Source organism: Meleagris gallopavo, chromosome 7 (genome assembly GCF_905368555.1).
Source record: "Meleagris gallopavo chromosome 7, MGAL_WU_HG_1.1, whole genome shotgun sequence".
In the NCBI taxonomy this organism is placed as follows: Eukaryota; Metazoa; Chordata; class Aves; order Galliformes; family Phasianidae; genus Meleagris; species Meleagris gallopavo.
Window position 1 is genome coordinate 6,379,707 of NC_139410.1, and position 19,496 is coordinate 6,399,202.

At 48.2% G+C, this 19,496-nt stretch overlaps 2 protein-coding genes across 3 annotated transcripts; both read right to left on the reverse strand.

The window, feature by feature from the left end:
- Positions 1 to 216: 216 nt before the first annotated feature.
- Positions 217 to 10,774, reverse strand: RAMP1 (receptor activity modifying protein 1). Its single transcript, XM_085228416.1, has 4 exons — positions 9,803 to 10,774; positions 9,430 to 9,694; positions 3,397 to 3,535; positions 217 to 1,091 (listed from the first exon to the last, which is right to left on the reverse strand). Exons 2-4 carry the CDS (start codon positions 9,467 to 9,469, stop codon positions 836 to 838), a joined length of 435 nt encoding a protein of 144 aa, XP_085084542.1. The 5' UTR covers positions 9,470 to 9,694; positions 9,803 to 10,774; the 3' UTR covers positions 217 to 835.
- Positions 9,940 to 18,232, reverse strand: RBM44 (RNA binding motif protein 44). 2 transcript variants are annotated; one of them, XM_019616880.2, is made up of 14 exons: positions 16,426 to 18,231; positions 16,255 to 16,313; positions 15,556 to 15,729; positions 15,006 to 15,192; positions 14,900 to 14,925; positions 14,578 to 14,650; positions 14,173 to 14,275; positions 13,724 to 13,855; positions 13,486 to 13,559; positions 13,322 to 13,395; positions 12,693 to 13,083; positions 11,979 to 12,127; positions 11,711 to 11,856; positions 9,940 to 10,808 (listed from the first exon to the last, which is right to left on the reverse strand). In XM_019616880.2, exons 1-14 carry the CDS (start codon positions 17,767 to 17,769, stop codon positions 10,789 to 10,791), a joined length of 2,952 nt encoding a protein of 983 aa, XP_019472425.2. In that variant the 5' UTR covers positions 17,770 to 18,231; the 3' UTR covers positions 9,940 to 10,788. The 2 variants fall into 2 exon arrangements, with proteins under 2 accessions (XP_019472425.2, XP_085084538.1); XM_085228412.1 differs by lacking the exon at positions 9,940 to 10,808 and having other exon boundaries at positions 10,815 to 11,856; positions 16,426 to 18,232.
- Positions 18,233 to 19,496: the final 1,264 nt, after the last annotated feature.

The window sequence follows — 19,496 nt, forward strand, 5'->3', positions numbered from 1 at the left end:
TTCCCCCCTCAGCTTCCACATCTCACCTGAAGATCCCCCCCATGCTTCCCTCCCCTGGGCTTGGTTTGGAGGTGGGTTTGGAGGTGAAGTCCTACCTGGGCCCCCAAAGGAGACCCACAGGGACACCCAGCGGGGCAGCAGGGTGGGGTTTTGGGGACCCTCAACCCACCCGGAGCCTGGCTTCGTGGAGGAGATGCACCAAAGACTGCCACCTGCTTTACTTCTGCATGTATTTATTTAATTAGGAAAAGCACCTAATTCCCATTGTTCACTGGCCCTCGGGCACCTCCAAGGCCATCAGTGCCACTACTGGTATCATCTGCTAGTATGAAGCAGTGACCATCACCCATCTCTCCACCTGTAGTCGGAGCCTGTCTGCAGGTGGGCAGGGGGAGAAAGTGCTTTTCCTGCTGATACAAAGGGTAAAACAACAAAAAAAGGATAAAAAGTGAAGGTTTTATCACCCAGGCCGTGCCCTGACCCGCTGTCCTTGTGGTTAAAGCACGTCCCAGTGCTGTGCTGGCACCACGGGCAGGACACCGACCCCTGCCTTGGTTTTTTTTTTCCCCGATTTTTCCATTTTTTCCTTTTTTCCCCCCGATGGATGTTGTAGGCTGCCGGGAGGGAAGCAGGGAAGGTCTGAGCAGAGCTGCAGCACTCTCCCATTACCCAGCGAGCAGCATCCTCACTGCCACCAGCATCCCCAGGTTGTTAACGATGGATTTAATTGGAAGCCACCACCTGGAAAGGGTCCAGCAGGGGATGATGCAGCAGCACCAATGGGGCTCGGCACCCCAGGATGCTCCTTGGCCAGGTTCTCCCCTAAAAACCATCCCTAAACGATGCCCTCGCTGCGTTTGCTCCTCCACACCACCAGCGCAGTCATCAGCAGGGTGACGAGGATGGGCACCAGGATGAAGGGGCAGAGGATGCCATTGGGGGGATCACGCAGCGCCCGGCCGGATGGGGAGCAGTTCCTGAAGTAGTGACTGTGGACGGCGACGAAGAACTCATCCACCAAGCGGTTGGGCCAGTAGCAAGTGAGGTTCTCAGCCACCGCAACCGTGCAGTTCGTCAGCTCCCCGTAGGTGCTGCAAGACAGACAGGGCACCGGGGTGGCAACAGTGGGGGCATCTGGGTCCTCACCAGCCTCCCATGGCCAAGTGCTTCCCACAGACCCCATTAAAATGGATCCACCCAGCCCTGGATACCAACAGAAAGGTTTGCGATGTTAAGAGTATTACTGTGCGTGTAACGAAGGTAAAATATAATAACCAAGATAGGATATAATATTCCATAATAGAAATACTTTCTATCATAGAGATCATACTTCCTGTTGTAGAGGTGTCTTTATGTGCACATAGATACTTGAGACTGGGTACCCAGGTTTCTCCTAGTGAGCCCACTTTGTAAAGGAAGGGGGAGGAAAATGAAAGAAGGCAAAACACTCACTTTTACTTTCTAAAGGAAAGGGAAAGAAAACGATGTCTTCCCCTGCAAGGTCGCTGTTCAAGACAGCACATCCCACAGACACTTGGGAAGCTGGCGATAAATAGAAATGCCTGGGGTGTATTCTTAGCAGGGTGACAGCCTGGCGGCCCCTCAGCATCCAGAGCTGAGTGATGGCTGCAGCTGCAATGCCATGCTGGCAGTGGGGTGGTTCATCCTCCTCCGTTCCCACCACACAGCGTGCGTGTAATTTGTTATTCAAATCTGCCTTCCCAAAGTACGTGGCAGCTCACACAGCTTCCCCAGCTACGTTTCTTCATGGAGGATGCTCAGGCTGTAGGGCTGTGCAGGGCAGCGCTGCAGCCAACACTGCTGGAGGTGTTTAAGAGACGTGTGGATGTGGGTTGGTGGTGGGCCGCAGCCGATTGATGGTTGGACACTCTGTTCCAGAAGGGTTTCAAGAATCAAAATTCCATGGCTTGGGGGAAAATATGGAGAACAAATGATGAGGCTCTAGGCCTAGAACGTCATCTAAATAACCTGAGGCTCATGTTCCCACGGAGCCAATGAACTCGTGCAATCAAATTAAACACTGTGAGTTTATCAACATTTCCTCCAAGTGCCTCAAGGATAACAAGTTTAGTAGAAGCTATTCAGAAGAAAATCAGGATGTCAGAGATAAAGAAGCAGCTCCCTAATACAACTCTGCTTCCTGTGCTGTAGCCTCACCGAAGATCTGGAGATGGATTGGACCTCACTCGGCTCACAGGTGGCACCGAACCAGGGGGTGCCCTTCCTGAGGTGCCCCTTGCTCAGTGGCAGCAGCCTCAGACATCATGAAAACAAGAGATGTCCAGTGCAGACTGTGCTACAGAAAAGAATGGAATAAGGGCTAATGCTGGTCTTGCATTAGCCTCCCAACTTCATCCCCTCTTTCAGGAAGGAGAGTCAGATTTTAGAGCAGATGAGGTTTCCCAGAAGCAGAACATCTTCCACGCAATCTTCCCCCTCTTTCTTTCCTCCAATTTATCGTTGATAAAGAAGAAGGAAAGCTCAAGCTGTCATTTTTGTAGGCTACATATGTGTTTATATACACATATACGCACAGAGAGGAAGATACCAATTTGGCACAGAATAGGAGGAACGGGCAGGAAATTAACCAGAAAATGGTATGTTTGTGCAACACGCTCATGGCACGTGGCAGCACCTGCTCTCCCTTTCCAGCTGCTCTCCATTTCCAGCTGCCTTCAATCCCCAGCTGTGTTGCAGGAGCTTGCTTTTGTAAACTCTTCTGTCTTTCAAGAGAAAGACCATGCCACAATGTTGGATGAGAGCACAGCATGCAAAGTGAGCTCTGGCGAGAGCAGCCCAGGACACCGCTTCTCATCTGCCACGGATCGCTGCTAATTCCCTGACACTGATTACGAGCAGGAGGCCCAGCAGAAGGCTGCCGTGCCCTACAAACAGCACGCCAACCTCTCCTCCAAGATGCCAGGAAAAATCAACATGCGACTTCTGGATGCGAAGGGCAAGGCTGCAGGACAGCCTGAGACTTTAAATACAGAGGGTGTCTCACACTAAGGGAGTGTGGGATCTCTGAGTCCCTCTGGCCCAGTCTCTGCTCCCGCAGAGATACCCAGAGCAGGGTGCTGAGTACCACATCAAGGTGGGTCTGGAGGGTGGGTCCAAGGAGGAGGTCCCACAGCCTCTGGGTACCTGTGCCAGGGCTCTGTCACAGCACAGCACAACAAAAAAGCAGAGTGAAATGGCACATTTGGTCCGTTGTGCAAAAAAACCCATTGCTGAACTCAATCCATCCCCAAATCAAATATGGGTGCAGGAGGTCCCTTATGTAGTACCACCCACGGTGCCCCCTAGGCTTGCCAGCCCTGACCCTGCTCTCTTTTGGGCTCATGAGTTGCTCTGGAGAGGAAGACCCACACTTACCCCATGGTCTCATCCCAGTCGCACCACAGCTGCTGCCCAATGCCCTCCATGCTGAGCTTGAAGGGTCGGAGGCAGCGCTCGTGGATCTGCCTGCCGTACTCTGCCTCATGGCACGCCGTCGCTGCGATGAAGTGATGGGCTGAAAGACAGGCCAAGGGGTCAGGTCGTGGGTCACCACCTCCCTGTACTTACCAGGCAGGGAACGGCACCCATAACTGAGCCCTGCCCTGAGCTGGTGCTTGGAGCTAAACCCATCTGCCAGAGCACTGCAGGAAGTAAAGGCAGCCCTGCTCTTAGACAACCCCTTAAAAACATGCCATGCTTTTTGTTATTTTCCCCTCTCCTCAGTCATCATCAGTTCCTTTCCCCATCATCTTCAGTTACTTGTCCAAGCGCCTGATGCCTGAATCAATTATTCACAGCATGTCCTCCCAGGTAAGGCATGAATAAGAAAGGACACAGCCTTATCCTCTGCTGATCGCATAGACTTCAAATTCAGTGTTCTTGTTAAAAACCAGCAGCACAGACAGGTCGTATGTGAAGAACACCTTACACATTACCTGCAAGGCGCTGTGCCTCCAAACAAATACCCATCTCTGCATGGATCGTGTGCACCAGCACCAAAATTTTGTCACCATTGGTCTGAGCTCTGCCATAGGAGGGTTTGGGATCAGAGGAGCAAGATGCTTCTTGTGGGCTCCACCAGTGGAATCTGGGGCATGAAGACTGCACTGGAGAAAGGGCTGCAGGGAGTGACTGTGAGCAGCGCAACTGGGCTCCCAGACGAGCTGTTATTGGATGAATTTGTGCAATTTTTTCTATGGAAAGCAGCAGTAATGTTACACAGGGATCAGGCTGAAAGAAAAACCTTAGTAGGAATGATTTACTGCAGCTGGCTATAAATAATACCTTGCTCTTGGTCCCAAAGTGCCTGCCGGTGCCTTTGCAGCTACTGGAGCACATTGCAGGCAAGCATCGCATTCCGACTCTATTTTTTGCTACATGTGAATAGCTCAGTGCAAAAGCTGGAGGGGAAGGGGGTATTCTTTATTTCATTTCTTAACAAAAGAAATAATTTGCACATGGTTTAGCTGGAGATATGTTGGCCTTGGAGCAACGGGCTGCGATGGCCAGTCATCCAGGGGAACGATGCTGAGCACAGGGTGCAAAGGGAGAAAGCAGGGCTTGGAGAACGGACTGAAAAGCAGGCAGGAGAGGTGCCAAGGGGAACTGGGAGCAAAGCAGGAAGCGGAGCCATGCAGAAGCAAGCAAGGCACGCAAAGCAGAGAGAGCAACTGGGGAAGAGAAAGCCGCTCTGAGAAATTCAAGAGCGATACAACATGAGGAGAAGCAGAATTTAACTGAGCTCAGCCTGGCTGCCCGGAGCCAATTAGCTCCAGATGAGACTGGAGACAGGTCATCCACTTGTACCAGCACAACAACTATTATTAGCGAAGCCCCAGCATTTCCTGACATCTGCTCCTGAATAACAGACACCATTGCCATTTCCTAGAGGAAAACACCCTAATTGGCAGCTCCACCTTGGGTGGAAAGACGAGAAGCAACCACAAGCCATACCTGAGCAGCTGCAAGCAACAGCCATCTCGTATTCAGCACAAAAATGAACTCCAGAATGAGAAAATAAAAGTTAAAGGCACAAAGAATTCAAACCAAGTGAAAATACGACCCCAGGGAGCTTTAAGTACTTGCCAATCAAAGCAACTCAAAGGCACGGATGTGCTGAGCATGGCTGTGAGCAGCTGGGAAAGAAGTGGCAAGGCGTACGAGGAGCAGTTCGGGTCCCTTGGTTTGCTCTGCTATTAAGGAAATGCCATTAAATGAATGCCCCTGTGCCTGTGACACCTCTGGACGGTGCTGGATGTAAAGGAAGAAACACATGGAGCACGTTGCCCATGGATGCGTTAGCAATCATCCCAGCTCCAGCTGGACCGGCAGGTGTTTCTGGTGGAGAGCCCTCAGGGCTGCACAGCAGGGAGCAGAAAACAGCTGGATATTCAGCTAAAAGCTCAGAGGTCTAATTAAACCCCCAAACGCTGCAGACCACTGCTAAGTGACAATCGCAGCAGGGCTAGCAGTGAACAAGCACACGTATCTACAAGCCAGCAAAGCTCTGGGCTTCAAGGGCTAAAACCCCAGTATTTTCTCCTGATCGCTACAAAGCCCTACGTGAAATCATTTGCTTTCTGAACAAGCCCAGGTTTGAAATCGCTCTGCTTTTCCCTTCTTGTCTGCATGTTTGCTCTGTTGCATTGAGAATGAGCTTTGTGGCTCAAACTTGGCAGCACCAGTGAGTGCTCCCAGCACTGCAGCTAAGCCCACAGCTTCCAGCCATGCCCACATGCAAGCAGATGGACTGTGGTCTTCCTGGCACGCCCAAACCACCCACAGCACAAACTTGTGGTGGCACCAAAACTTAGTGCAGAGACATTCCTGAGGGCTTTCTTTTCCTTTGTGGTATCAGTAAGGGCCTGCAGACAGCCTTCCCCCTCCTCAGAAGATACCCTGAGCTGAAGCTCTGTCACACTCAGGCACCTCTGGTGGCAGAACTCCACGGTCAGTATCTCATGGAGCATCTGTTACAGTGGTTTCCTGTACCTACAGCCAAGGGATGATTCAGGTTTGCACAAAGCAGCTGAGGTAGGATTTAATCCAATCCAGAGTATTGGATTAAAATTAAAACAGGACTGACTTTTTGCCTGATAGCAGCACTGCTAGATGCTGTTAGCTAATAAATAAATGGCAGCAGGCATTCCCGGGCTGCTCCAGTTCCTCCCCTGACCTCAGTTCCCCATGTGGAGCAGTAGGAGAAACACGATGTTCTTGTCAGGTGCTGGTGGCTGTCAAGCACATTTCTTGGAAGGGGACTTCTCTTGGATGTCCCTGGACTTAACTCCATGCAGGACAGAGCAGCAAATGCTCTTTTTCAAAACAAAACAAAACTGATTTAGCACATAGATAAAATAAAGACCAGATGAAGAGGGGAGGGACAGGGCTATGAATCAGAAGCCAGGCACGCTGCACACCAACTGCTGGCTGACTACACACCAAAACCTGGCATGAGCAGTTAGCTATAATTACATCCTTAATGAATAGCGTGGGCTTTTTAAAAATTATCTGCCCTGGTTAAATTATTGGAGAAAAGCATGGGTTTTTGTTACCCAATTCTCCCAAAGACCGTGGGGTTGCAAGGAAGAGGACAGAGGGACCTGCATGCTCACCCTGCTGGGCTTTGGGGTTATTTCTACAATGGAAGAGGAGAAAAGGATGCCAAAAACACAGGAGCCACTAAGGTGCAGCTGGGTGATGCCACGTGGATCCAGCAGAAGGATGCTGAGGCAACCTGTGCCTGTGTGCGTGTGTCAGGAGGAGGGTCAGCACCACAGGCACAGATGCTGGAGGTCGCTTTGGGGACAGCAGTGCTTTGATCACGTTGTTTGGCTTCCCAAAGCATTTGTCTGCGTTAAGCTGGGTGCATTCTGCTGTGCACAACTAGAGGCTGCTTTATTGAACTACCTTCGAGATCTAAAAAAATGGCTCCCGGACACACGTTACTCACTCAGCTGAGCACACAGCCCACAAAGAACAAAATAAATAAATATAAAAATCCATTAGAGCAAAGGAAAATAAACAGCTCCAGTGTCTTGCTGATGCATTCATCCCAGGCTGCAAAGAATTACAGTTCGCCTAAATACTTTCAACATGCATTTTCCCAGCTAGAGAACAATTTATTTCACTTTTTAAGACGGGTTTTTTGATGCAGGCTATTTTTCCCTTCCAGCTGAATAATGCACTTCTCTCCTGCTCACCCACACAAAGCACAGATGGCTTCCCACCAAGCCTTACCTAAAAAGACGTGGCAATGCCAGCACTGATGGTACGGTGACCCAGCAGAGCACGAAGCAGGTTAGAGCCCAGGCTGACTGTTGCCTTTTTGCATATGGAAGCCAACATCTCTCCTCATGAATAGGAAGCTTCAAGTCCCCTCTGTTCCAGGACCTAATGCAGCCAAATGTTGTGGTAACCCTGCAAATCTGCTTGGGTTTAACAGAAATAATGTAGTTTTCTGACAGCCTTGAGCCCCTTTTTTTTTTTTTTTCTGAGCCCTTGATCCCACTTCATCCATCAGCACCAGCAATAACCAAGTTCCATGTGCAACCCGGCCCACAGGGAACTCCACAAATGTGGAAATCATGCACAACCCACCGGAGGGTCTGCTCCTGCCAACAACAAGCAGCCCCAAGCTGACACAGCTGTTTCACCTTTAATGGCAGCAGGTACCTTGGCATACAGCTGGCACTTCAGTGTGGCAAGCAGGGCTGGGGTTATTTTAGTCGATGCCCTGGCTGCAGCCAGCTGCTTAGAGCACCAAAAAAGCATTTTTTTGCTAAGAGGAAAGCTCAGCAGGTGAGGCTGGCAGGAAGATGGTGAAGAGGAAGGGAAGGTGCTCCCAGCCAGCAGAAGTGGCTGGGCTGACTTGACGCAGACGTGACCAACTCAACAGAGATGCAACAAAGCGGTCTCAGCCTTGAGCTGGCTCCCCCAGTTTTATTTTGGATGCCATTCAGGCATCTGAAGCGGTCTGTATTCCTTTCGTAACACCAAAACAGAACCAGCTGGCCTCCCTGAGCACTTCTGCATTGCGCTGCACCATGAGACCACAGCTCAGCATGAGGAGCTGCACTGGCACGGCAGCCGGAGCTCAGCAAAGCCCCTGCACTCTGTGAGAGCTGATCTTGTGTTTGCCTCTGCACTCATACAGCAAGCTGCCAGCACTTCTATTAGCACAGCTTGTTTTATCTTTTCTTTCTAAAAAAGAAAACCCACACCTGCTTCATCAGAAGCATCAGCAACCTCAACATTCACCACTCCACTGTCTCAGTGGTCACCTCCAGTGTGGCCACATCTCTCCATGGCCACAGAGCAGCAAGGAACAAACAGGGTTTTCTTTTAATCTTTTTTTTTTCCAACTAGAGCAGAACATACTCTTAAAAAAAAAAACAAAACTGCAAAAGGACACAGCGAAAGAAATGCATCCCCAACTCAGCGCCAGGATTAGCTGCCATCTATCACAGCTAAGTGGCTTACACAGAGGCAGACGTCCTGCTGCGAGCACTGGAAGTGGAAAAGAGCAGCCTGGAGTACCACCAGCTCCCAGCCTCTTATTTCCAAAGTCCCTGAGCCCACACCACGTGGTGGAAGGTGCACCAAAAGAATGAGCAGAGGCCCTGTGGCCGAAGCAGGAAAGCTTACAGTTAATGACAGCGCCGGGATGAGCCCGTTACAGCACAGCTCCATGCATCATTCAGCGGGGTTAACCAGGACAAAACCTGCACTGGAGTGCAAATGGAGGAAAAACAAAACTATGTTTCTTCAAAGAGCACTTTAGTTTCATGCAAGAGCAGCTGCACGGCACTGTGCAGTTTGTTTTCTAAGCAATCTTAAACACACTTCTTATACAAAAGTACCAAAGCACAATCCTAAGGTTTTTACTGGCTATACTCAGGTTATAAGGCAATCCTCTACCTGTTGCACACTAAACCGTACCAACATCGAGGAGACCTCACGCCTTGTGAAAGCAGCTGGGTGGTGCAGGAGTTCCCAAAGTGAATGGCAGTCTCCCACCTGCAAATCCATCCCCAGTGCAGAAGGGTGGCCAGGAGGAGCACTTCTGGCTGCGTCCCCTCCTCATGCCCGGTTCAGAAATGGGAAAATGGCAAAACCCCTCCTAGAGCAGTTTCCCCGTCGTTAATTTCTGTATTAGAAGCAAAAGGAGAGGATGTCTTCTGGCATGAACGCTCTTCAGTGCATCTCACAAGGACCGTGTTGGGCATCACCACCGCCAGCACACGCAGAGCCCAACTTCGATCGTTTCTCAGCACTTGGGAACGAACGCTCCTTCCCGTTCCCCCCGCGGCCGGCAAAGCGCGGGCAGAGCCCACACAGCCCGCGTTCAGGAGCCTCTCCCGGAGCCCCGGCACCCCCCTGGCTGCCGGCGCAGCCCGCGGCACTCACCCAGCACGAAGCAGAGGAAGCGGCGCGGCAGCAGGGCCATGGCCAGCAGCGAGGGGCCCGGCTGCCGCCTCGCCGGGAGCTGCGGCGCGATCGTACCCGTCCTTCGTGTGCTTGTTTCGCGTTAGCAGAAATCAAGCGAGTTCGCACAGCTCCACCTGCAGCCCAGCCGCGGCTCCTCGGGAATCGCTCTGTTACAGACATCCCTCTAGCTCCTCGCAGCAGCACACCGCCCTCTGGAAAGCATCGCGCCCATCTAATTGCACAACTAGGGAGCGCAGAAGGCAGCGTGTGCCGTTAGCAGTGCGCTAGGGCAAAGCCCGCCGCTGCGCTCAGCTGGGTGCACGCGGGGGGGAAAGCAAAGCGGTGGCCTGACCTGCAGCTTCAGGACGAACCAGCAGCAGCGCCTGGCAGCGCAGCGCCGGGCCTTGGGAAGTGTTTGCCACCACGGTTCTGTTGAGGGGAGACAAAATGGGTGAGATTTGGAAACAGCAAAAGAGCGGCACAACTCTGTGAAGAAGGCATCTCAACCTTTATTCACGGTAAGGCTGCTTTCAGCGGCACGGGCAGCCAGGAGCTAAGGCAAAGTCCAGCCAAGGGACGGAGGTGTGATGTATGTGTGGTACCACAGCACTCGCCTGTCAGAGGCTGTCGGTGCTGGCTTCCCACGGCAGGCACACGCCTAAGCTGTCAGGAGAGGATGGAAAACCCTGGGAGCAGCTCCACACGCAAACAAAAGGCTGGGTGCTCCCGCATCAACCCAAAGCAGACCTCAGGGAGAGCATGGCTGGGAGAGGCATTCCCCTGTACTGTGCTATAGCGTACAAAGGGAAGCCGTACAGGCTTAGCTCTCCAGGGCACGGCTCTGCTCCGAGCAGCCACTGCAGCACTGGGTTTATGTAACCGGCACTGCGTGTTCTCCAAGCTGGGCCTTGCTGCCTGTCCCTCCCCTGCCTTGTATGAAAAGGATACTTGACATTTCTGCACAATATTTGGAATCGTTGTCTTGATAGCATTGCAGCTATCGCTGTGCCTGACACGGAGCAGCACCACGAGCCAGGGGTTGTGTGCTTCAGCAGAGAGAAGTGCTGCTGCTATCAGAGAAGTCTCGTTGTGCTGAAATGGGAGCCTTCAACCTCGGAGAAATGCACTGCATGACAAAACTGGGAAGAATTACTTAACATCTGCCTGTACACAAAGCCACTCTCAAAAGACCTTCAGGCAAAGTACTGTCATACAAAACTGCAAACCATACAGCAATGCTAAGTGAGTTTTCACGAAGCTCTACTGAAATCAAACAAGCAAGAAATACAGAACAATCCTGGAACGAGCTGGACTGCAAAAATCTGTCACGTGAAGTGTTCAGTTCTTCATTAAATCATCTACACAGAAAGAAAAAAAAAAAGTAAAAGCAGATTAAGTTTTGCCTGAACACGTGTAAGGCGAAACAAAGCATCAGCAATGTCAGCATCCCAGAGCACCACTAGAGGCTGTGCTGCTTTTGCTGTGGAGAGCAGAAGTTTGCACACAAGAGCGAGGTTTCCTAGCCCTGAGAACTGCACAGAAAAGTTATTCTGATAAAATAAAATGGTCCTTGTGTAACAGATCACATCCAGAGGTAATTCAAAGTTCTCATGTCAGCATTTAGAAGTGAACAGGCTCCACGCGTTTCCTGGTGGTGCTTTCAGCATTAGGCCTAACTTCCCTCCTTGTCTTTTCTAATGCAGAGACTCCTCCACAATTAACAAATGCACAGATGTATAAACATTGAGATGTCCAACTCTGGGCTAACTCTGCCAAAGGGAAAAAACAATGCAAGATTTCCAGGCAAGCCAGTAGAAGAAAGGAACCATCTACAAAGTCCTTCAATATGCAGAAACTAGAGGATGTACAAACTTATTCTGTTGAATCTCTACACCGAAATAAATATCTCACAACAGAAAAAATCATCAGGTTTTAAATCAGAATTGAGCCTCTACTGGAAATCCTCTGTGAAATGCTACACAGGAACTGGCCATTAGATGTCACCTTTGCCCAGAACATTGATCATGTAGTCAGTCACCACGTTCATCAACAAAACCTGCATAATAAAACCCCCATATGCCCAGTTTGATAAGTGCACAGCTCCTGTGTTTACAGACATTCTACAACAGTTCATCTTTAGAAATCTTTGTTTTAGTGATTCATTCTCTTACTTTTATGCAGGAAGACGTTCCTAGGAAGTTCTCTTAGGCTACACAGCTAGATGAATTCACATCTGTGTTTTTATAGGCTAAATACTCACTGATTGACGCTGCTTTCCCTGTACCAGCAGGCATTGGTTTCCTTAGGATTACAGAGGCCCTTTGCATAATGGAACTGATGGTCAAACCACTCAGGACACCATTATTGTTCTTCCTCACCTCCAGCAGAGCATCCACAATTTTGTCTCTATAGGAGCAACAGAAATAACTGCTGACATTGCTTTTTTGTGCAATTATTTAGTGCTCAAGCTATCGTGGCTATGGCATTCATTACAAATCAGGGCAGAACTGCAATCCAAGCACTCTCACCTACTAGCTTCTGGATGAACGTCTTTAAGTTTCTTCATTAATTTGGCAAAACTGCTCAAGTTCAATGCATTAGGAGACATAAAGGCTTCTAATGAATTAGTGGAGAGAGGAGCAGCAGGTGCTTTTGGCAGGGAATTTTCTCCAGTATCCTAAAGTTGCATGAAAAGCAGCAAGCAGTGAATGGGTTATGTACTGTACAAGTCATTTGGAGCATCTTTACTACCAGTAAGTATTTGTGTTACAGAAAAAGAAGTGAAATTCAGATAGCATATCTACAGTTCATCAGCAACTACCATTTTTGCCTGGACCAACCTGAGTGAATAAAGAAATGATACTTATGATATTACTGTGCAATTACATTTAAAACCTGATAGTTTTTCCTCTGGTATCCCCAAATCTTTCCTGTATCAAAATCAAAAGGCATTCACATTGAAAATGTGCCAAGTAAAACGAAAAGAGAAGGAAAACAAGATAAAAATCTCATACAAATGCCTGGGCTACTGGTTTGGGGATAAGAAGAAATATCAGAACTTGATGTGGGAGGAAACAATGGTGGTACCACTTTTTTCCAGCATGTCACCAATTTATAACTGATACACTCTGTGCTTTCATACCCTAACACTGCTCAGTAAGCAATAAATAGAACACGTTAGAGGAAGGAAGCTGTGAGGCTCCAATCTGCCACATAAAGGAGATGCAGTAATCATTAATTACCTTTTGATTAACTGCAAATAGAAAACGTACGGAGTCTTCAGCAGAGGATTTGAGGCACTTTGCTTCTGAAGGCAACTGTGCAGAGCAAGGAGCTGGTGAAGAAGCCCTGGGCAGGAGAGGCACCTTCTGAGAAGCAGGGGAGGTGCCAGGTGCTCCCACAGAACCAGAGGCTGATGGGAGTGCTTCATTCTGATCACTGCTTGCACTGCTAGCAACAGAGACAGCTTCACTCCAAAGCTTCTTCCCAAGGATTCGGGAATCCAAAGATCTGTTCTCTGATGGATTACTGACAAGTTCCACACTTATTGGTTTTCCTTTAATTTTTGTCTTGTTCATTTCTTCCATTGCTAACTTTGCTGCAGAGGTGTCTTTAAAGCCAAGAACTGCGCATCTAAGACATGAAATAGGAAACTAAGTGAAGTACAGCTTCAATTGCTACACAATGTCAGTAAGTATTTTGGTACTGTCAATACGAACACATGATGACTCTCATCTTTTGAACATTAACCGTGTCACAAGAGAAAATTCTGAGCTGCTTAGCTTCTCATAAGGTGAGAAGTTGCCTGGAATCACAAGTTTTTGCCAACTAATCTGTACCTACATTACTTAATAAAGCTTTATTAATGTACCTGTGGTTATCAGAATCCGCACAGAGCAGAAGGACAGAGATCTGGTACTTCTGGAAATGCAATCTCAGATCACCCTACAAAAACACACACGGTTTGTTCGCTGGGATATAGCACGAACGTTCACACGAGCAGGGAGACTGCTATGGAAATGGAAGCAGGCATACCTCTGACACTGAAGAACTCAAGCCACCAACACGAACAAAGGAGCACTCATTTGCACCCTCCGTTATCTTTGCTTCTGATAACAAACAAGAAATCAGACTTATCATTTTTTCAGCTCAAACTGACATCTCTAAAGCAATTCTCAAGAAGCCATTACAGGGAAGGAAGCAGAAAGGAACAAAGAGTGCACAATATCAATGCCATTATTTAGGTACATCACCTTAAAGCACGTGACCTCACCTCTTAAACCAACCGTGTCTTCTTTCTCTTGGTGCTTGCCCACTTCTCCAGATACTACTGAAAAGTCTGTTCCTGTGAAGTCCTCCTTAGCATCAAACCAACATTCATTCCACTCTTTGTTTTTCACATATCCTTGACAAATAAATTTCAGTGTGTCAAACTCAGATGAATGAATATCAGACTGCTAGGTGTTTAAGAGGATCCCAGCTACTTACATTATTTGCTGCTACTTGATGAAGAGGTGACACATACCAGATCTCCCTTGTGATTCAAGTAGGAAAGGTTTATCACTACCTTTTTCTGGATACAAAGTGTAATAGATGGCTGATACGTAGGGATATTCTACTGTGCCCTGTGTTGGAATGCTTACTGGTATGTATCTTACACCACTCCCCCCACCTCACCCCTCAAACAATGAGCAGACCAGGCACCAGAAGCAGTGAGCTTACCATGCTGCACACTCTGCTCTTTAAGCTGCTCTTGGGACGTCTTGGAAGAAGCAGAGTCACTGGGCTGCTGGCTGTCAGTTAAACACGTGGTCTGTGCACTCTCCTACAAGCACGTTCCAGTTATATCATACAACTTGCACTTGATAAGACTTTTTTTTTTTTTAACTTCAGAATATTAATCAATTAAACAGGTAAATTTTAAAAAGAGAACCTGATGATCTCACCAAGAACCCCTACGTTATTTTGCTTCCAAAGGACAACCCAAACTGGTCACTCAGCAGCACTTGCTGTTACTGGCAAAGAATCCCAGCTTGAGCCTTACAGCCCATGGTTGTATCAGAGCACAGATGAAAAGAGACACTGCTCCCAGCACAAAAGTCTATCAAACGACAAACCCCTACCTACCATGTTGACAGGAGTTCTGCTTTCTTGCAATGTTGAAGCTTCAAAACCTGCTTTTCTCATGCCTGAAAGAGAACTGCAAAAGATCCAAGAACTTAATACAAAATACAGTTCCACAAGTTTTAATTTAATTACCACTGTACAGTTCTCATCTAAGAACACTACAGAGTAGAGCTTTCCTTGAAATGAAACCACTGCACCCAAAGTGCTATGCAGTCTGGAGCAACAAGATGCATCCTGAAATACAGGAATCCCAAGTTTAACATCTTTTAAGCTCTGCTCCCATTTATTTTGAGCTTTAAAACCAGAAAAAAGGCCTACTTACCCATGGCAAAGTTCCTCCCTGAATAACTGTCAAAAGAGAAAACAGGACTTAATTTTCAAGAAAGAAATCATTGAAAGCAAGCAAACCAAAAAATGTTAAAAAATACCTTGCATGGGACATAAGAAGAAACAATTGGCAATAACTTTATCTCAACTGACAGTGGTGGAAGTGCGCTCAAAGGTGTGCCCATTTGTATTTCTGCTCTCATACTGCTGTAATTCTTTTTTAGCTCTTCCAAAACTGACGTGACAGAGGAACCTAATTCAGTATTAGCACAGGTATTTCCATGGTATCTGTTAAAATAGAATCATCATAGAATCATAGAATGGCCTGGGTTGCAAAGGACCACAATGCTCATCCAGTTCCAACCCCCTGCTGTGTGCAGGGTCACCAACCAGCAGACCAGGCTGCCCAGAGCCACATCCAGCCTGGCCCTGAATGCCTGCGGGGATGGGGCATCCACAGCCTCCTTGGGCAACCTGTTCCAGTGCCTCACCACCCTCTGTGTGAAAAATATTGCATCCCATAATAGGAAAGATAAATTTTCCCCATCAGCAGCATGGTAAGGCATCCAGAGGCAGGTCTGCTGCAAGGCGAGTATTTAGCAATTAATGCCAAGTTCTCCATTTCACTCAGAAGGACATTAACATACATGCCTGCTAAAACATGCATTTTCCTCCAAAGCCAGTTTGTAGATCTTCAAGCAGTGTCGATAGCACATCTGATAGTGAATGCTTAGAACCTGCAATTCTGCTTCAATAGCTCTCCGCAGTAGATTTTGACAGACAGACACAGAATCCTTTACAGTTTCTTCGTTGAGGTGTGCTGGCCTTCAAAATAATAATAAATACAATCATGAAGCATTTGAGTCAACGCTGCAGGTTTACTATGTTTTACTGTTTAATGAGCAGCTTTACAGAAGCTACGTCTGAAGTGATTTAAGGAAAAAGATAACGCAATCACTTCCTCCTGTTTGCAGGATTACAGAATCAGAATCTTTAGAGTTGGAAGTGACCTGTACAGATTCACAGAATGGCCAGGGTTGGAAGGGACCTCAGGGATCATGAATCTCCAACTCCCCTGCCACATGCAGGGCCACCAACCTCCCCACTTAATACCAGACCAGGCCACCCAGGGCCCCATCCAACCTGGCCATGAACACCTCCGGGGATGGACGGGGCATCCACAGCCTCTCCGGGCAGCTGCTCCAGCACCTCACCACTCTCTCTGTACAGAACTTAACTTTAAAGGCCATCCAGTCCAACTCCCCTGCAATGAACACAGCCTTTCCATCTCCAACACAGAAATCTTACCCGGCATCTAGAACTCCAAACAGAGAACAATCCAAGACCTACCTGTCAGCCTTTACCTTTAAACCGCTGCTACACAACTCAGTTTTGGACTCCCACTGTTCCTAAACAAAGACGATTACAAAAAAGTTACGGATTAACATTTGTATAGACAAGTTCTGAGCACTGTTAGGTTAACAAAGCTCTACACATCAACATTATTCTTTTTGAAGTTACCTTGACTTGTGAACTTCTCTCATTTGCTGCAGCACTGCCATCTTGGTGTACGTCAGCAATCTGTGACTCCATTTCCTCTGTAGGACCAGTTCCAGACAGCCAGTCTGTACTGCAAGCAACACTAGCACAAGTTTCCCCAAGCCAACCCACATGTCTGAATTTGTTCATCACTGTCATCTCTGTATTAATTGCCCTGGATAAGAGAGGAACTTGAGCACTGGTACTTCTGCTGGTTGTAAAGCAAACTCTAAAGTCAGAACTTGCATCGACAGCCTGGTTAACTTTAGAATTACTGACCACATTTACCAAGCTTTCACAACACTCCAAGTTGAGGGAGGCAGTGGTATTTGCACTGCAAGATTTCCCTGCAGCTTCCTCCCCAGAACAGAGATCCTTGCTAGTGAGAACTGCAGAGACTGGACACTGGTTCTCATCCCCCTTTGAAGCGCAGTAAGCACAGCTGGCACCACACATGTACAGGAGGGGTTCCTCACAACCGTAAAAATCAGAGTCCCCTGCACTTTTGCAGAACTGTGTGGCTGTTGCTAGGGCCCTTTCCCTTGGTGACAGTAAAGGGCTTCCTTGCTCCACTAAGTTGCTGTGAACACATCCGTCGTTCTGTTTGGGCTGCGTGCCATCATGTAAGGAAGCATCTTCCATCTCTGCAGGGTCACGTGCAAGCAGATTTGGATAACTCCTTTCTCTAATCCTGTATGCATGACTTTCAAGCATACTTCCAGCAAGACCACTGAGAGATGCTGCCTGCTCCTCTTTACCATCACAAGCCGCGCCACTGTTAACAGGCAGAGAGTCCTGCAGCAGCTGGGGAAGCTCTGGCACAGCTGTACAACGCTCAGAAGTGGAGTCAGCAAGATTTTGTTCTTTTGCAGCTCCACCACCTGCAATGTCATGAACTGGATCTACTGCCACTAGGGCTTCCATTCCTACAGCTTCCCTTTGCTCAGAAAGCTCGCTTGAGCTATTCCCATCATCAAAGCCTTCTTCGTTCGCACTGATGTACTCCAGCTGTGAATCTTCACCCACATGGATGCGACTCCCTCCATCACAAACCCCGCAGCTGCAGTGTGTACCACCACATGCCCTCCTCAGCACATCAGCTTCTTTCTGGCTTTCATCCACCTCTGCACTGCAGGTTCTCATTCTCACGTTATACACGTCAATATCAGCATCTAAAGACGTACTCAAGTAAGGCAAGCTTTCCTCTGATAACGCTGCAAGGCCCCTGCTGATGCTTTGCTGGCCTTCCTGCGAACGAGGGCAGAGCAGGGAACTGTGCACGAGGCACTGCTGTTTGCTTTTAACACGGTCCTCCTGCAGCTCCATGGCGCAGATGGGGCCTCCTCAGAAGCGATCCACGTAACTTCTCCTGCAGGCAGCCACGGCCACCTCCAAGAAAACAAGCCAAGCTCAAGGTGTTCGTGCCGTACAAGAGCACGCTTTCCCCTTATGACCGACCGCAAACCGCGCTTGCAGGCCCGGCCCTCACAGCGGAGCCAGCCTGCCAACGGCCCGCCATGCGCTCAACGGCCGCTGCGTCTGATTGGCTGAGGCGGAGTCCTCGCGTTGCCGCCGCCGTTTTGCCTGAAGCAGCCGCAGCTCTGGCTCTGTATCTTACCGCTGTCCAGAACGCTCTGTTGCAAAATTGCTTTTGCTCCTGGTTGCTGCGAGGCCTGAAGTGCAAGGTCTGCTCTCCCAGAGTCCTTAAAATGCGGTAAAAACGCGTTGAGGCTTCTAAACAATGCAGTGGCGGTCTGAACGCATCCACCCCCGAAGCACAACCGCCTTCAGAAGAAAGCCCGCCCGCCCGCCCTCAGCCCCACGGCCCCTGCATTCCCACACAGCGCTGTTCGGGGCCTTTCCCAGCAGCAGCACGAGGACAGACCACCAGAACCACCCGACAAGTGATGTTTTTTATTGGCAACTTCTGCTGATGAGTTTCCTTTTTCACGCTCCTGACATTTATATATAAAAAGGAAAAACAAAACAAAACAAAAAAAAACAAAACAAAACCAACAACCAATTAACGTTTTGGGCAACATTTCATTCTGCAAACATTAAAATTATTTAACATTTGAAAATAAACCCAAAGGGTAGCAGTTTTAAATAGAAATTGTAGGAGAAGGCAGGTTTGGGGCTATTGGAGGCAGCCCTGCCTGGAGCCCAATGGAAACAATGTGGGCAGGTGCTGCTATCATCATCTAAAGCCCTGCTGTACATTCTTCACAGGAAGACACAAACCAGTTTGCATTAAACCCAACGGTGCTTTCTCTTCCCTTATTCTAAAGCTAAGTCATACTGAAAGTTATGGGGAAAAACGCGGCTTCAACATCCAGCTACTTCATCACACACAACGATTTCTACTAAGAGCATATCCAGGTTGAAATACACAGCTGATTTCTGTCATGAAGCTAATGCTTATGGGGTGCAAGATGCAATCTGCTTAAAAAAACACATCACTTCTTGATGAGCAAAACATTATTTTCAGCCTTTTGGACCAACTCTAATTTGTTGTTCCTGAATATTGCCAGGGGAATTCTCACCACTACCGCAGGTAAGATGGTTGATGGTAATCACACACTTCATCATCAGTTAGCAAGATGTAGCATTTAGCATGTTTATTTGCATTCAGAAAAACCCTTAACTCATCTTTTTTTAGCCCCAGAGGCTTTGTACACCAGAAATTACACAAGTCACATAAAGTTGTAAATAGTAATCGACAGTGATTTTGAGGTATTCCATGAGAAACATGGATCTGCACCTGAATGTTCCTCTCAAGAAAAGGAAAACAAAATCCAAAGCCCTAGCTGGAGTGTAAATTAAATTTTTTAAGATTCCTCCCTTTCCCATGTTCTACCCCAATTGACCAATAAGGACATACTTATTTCCTCAGAGGCACAGCAAGCCTACCTTCTCCACCTCCTGGAGTATTCACCTCAGTACTTCATCCCTGAAGTTCAGGGCACTCAGAGGGACAAAGAAGAAGGTGTTATAACCTAGCCAAATCAGAGAAACACATTCAGATACTGGTTTTGGTTTACTGACCTTGTGAA

What these genes read in the sequence shown, in the direction of transcription:
- RAMP1 (XM_085228416.1), bottom strand. Translation starts at nt 9,469, where the DNA reads ATGGCCCTGCTGCCGCGCCGCTTCCTCTGCTTCGTGCTGG. An exon ending in CTTCCTCTGCTTCGTGCTGG is followed by an intron (nt 3,536 to 9,429) that starts GTGAGTGCCGCG and finishes CCTGTCTTTCAG; the next exon opens with CCCATCACTTCATCGCAGCG. An exon ending in GACTGGGATGAGACCATGGG is followed by an intron (nt 1,092 to 3,396) that starts GTAAGTGTGGGT and finishes TCTGTCTTGCAG; the next exon opens with CACCTACGGGGAGCTGACGA.
- RBM44 (XM_085228412.1), bottom strand. Translation starts at nt 17,769, where the DNA reads ATGGAGCTGCAGGAGGACCGTGTTAAAAGCAAACAGCAGTGCCTCGTG. An exon ending in TTAAAGGTAAAGGCTGACAG is followed by an intron (nt 15,730 to 16,254) that starts GTAGGTCTTGGA and finishes ATTATTTTGAAG; the next exon opens with GCCAGCACACCTCAACGAAG. An exon ending in TATTTGCAGTTAATCAAAAG is followed by an intron (nt 12,128 to 12,692) that starts GTAATTAATGAT and finishes ATGCAACTTTAG; the next exon opens with GATACTGGAGAAAATTCCCT.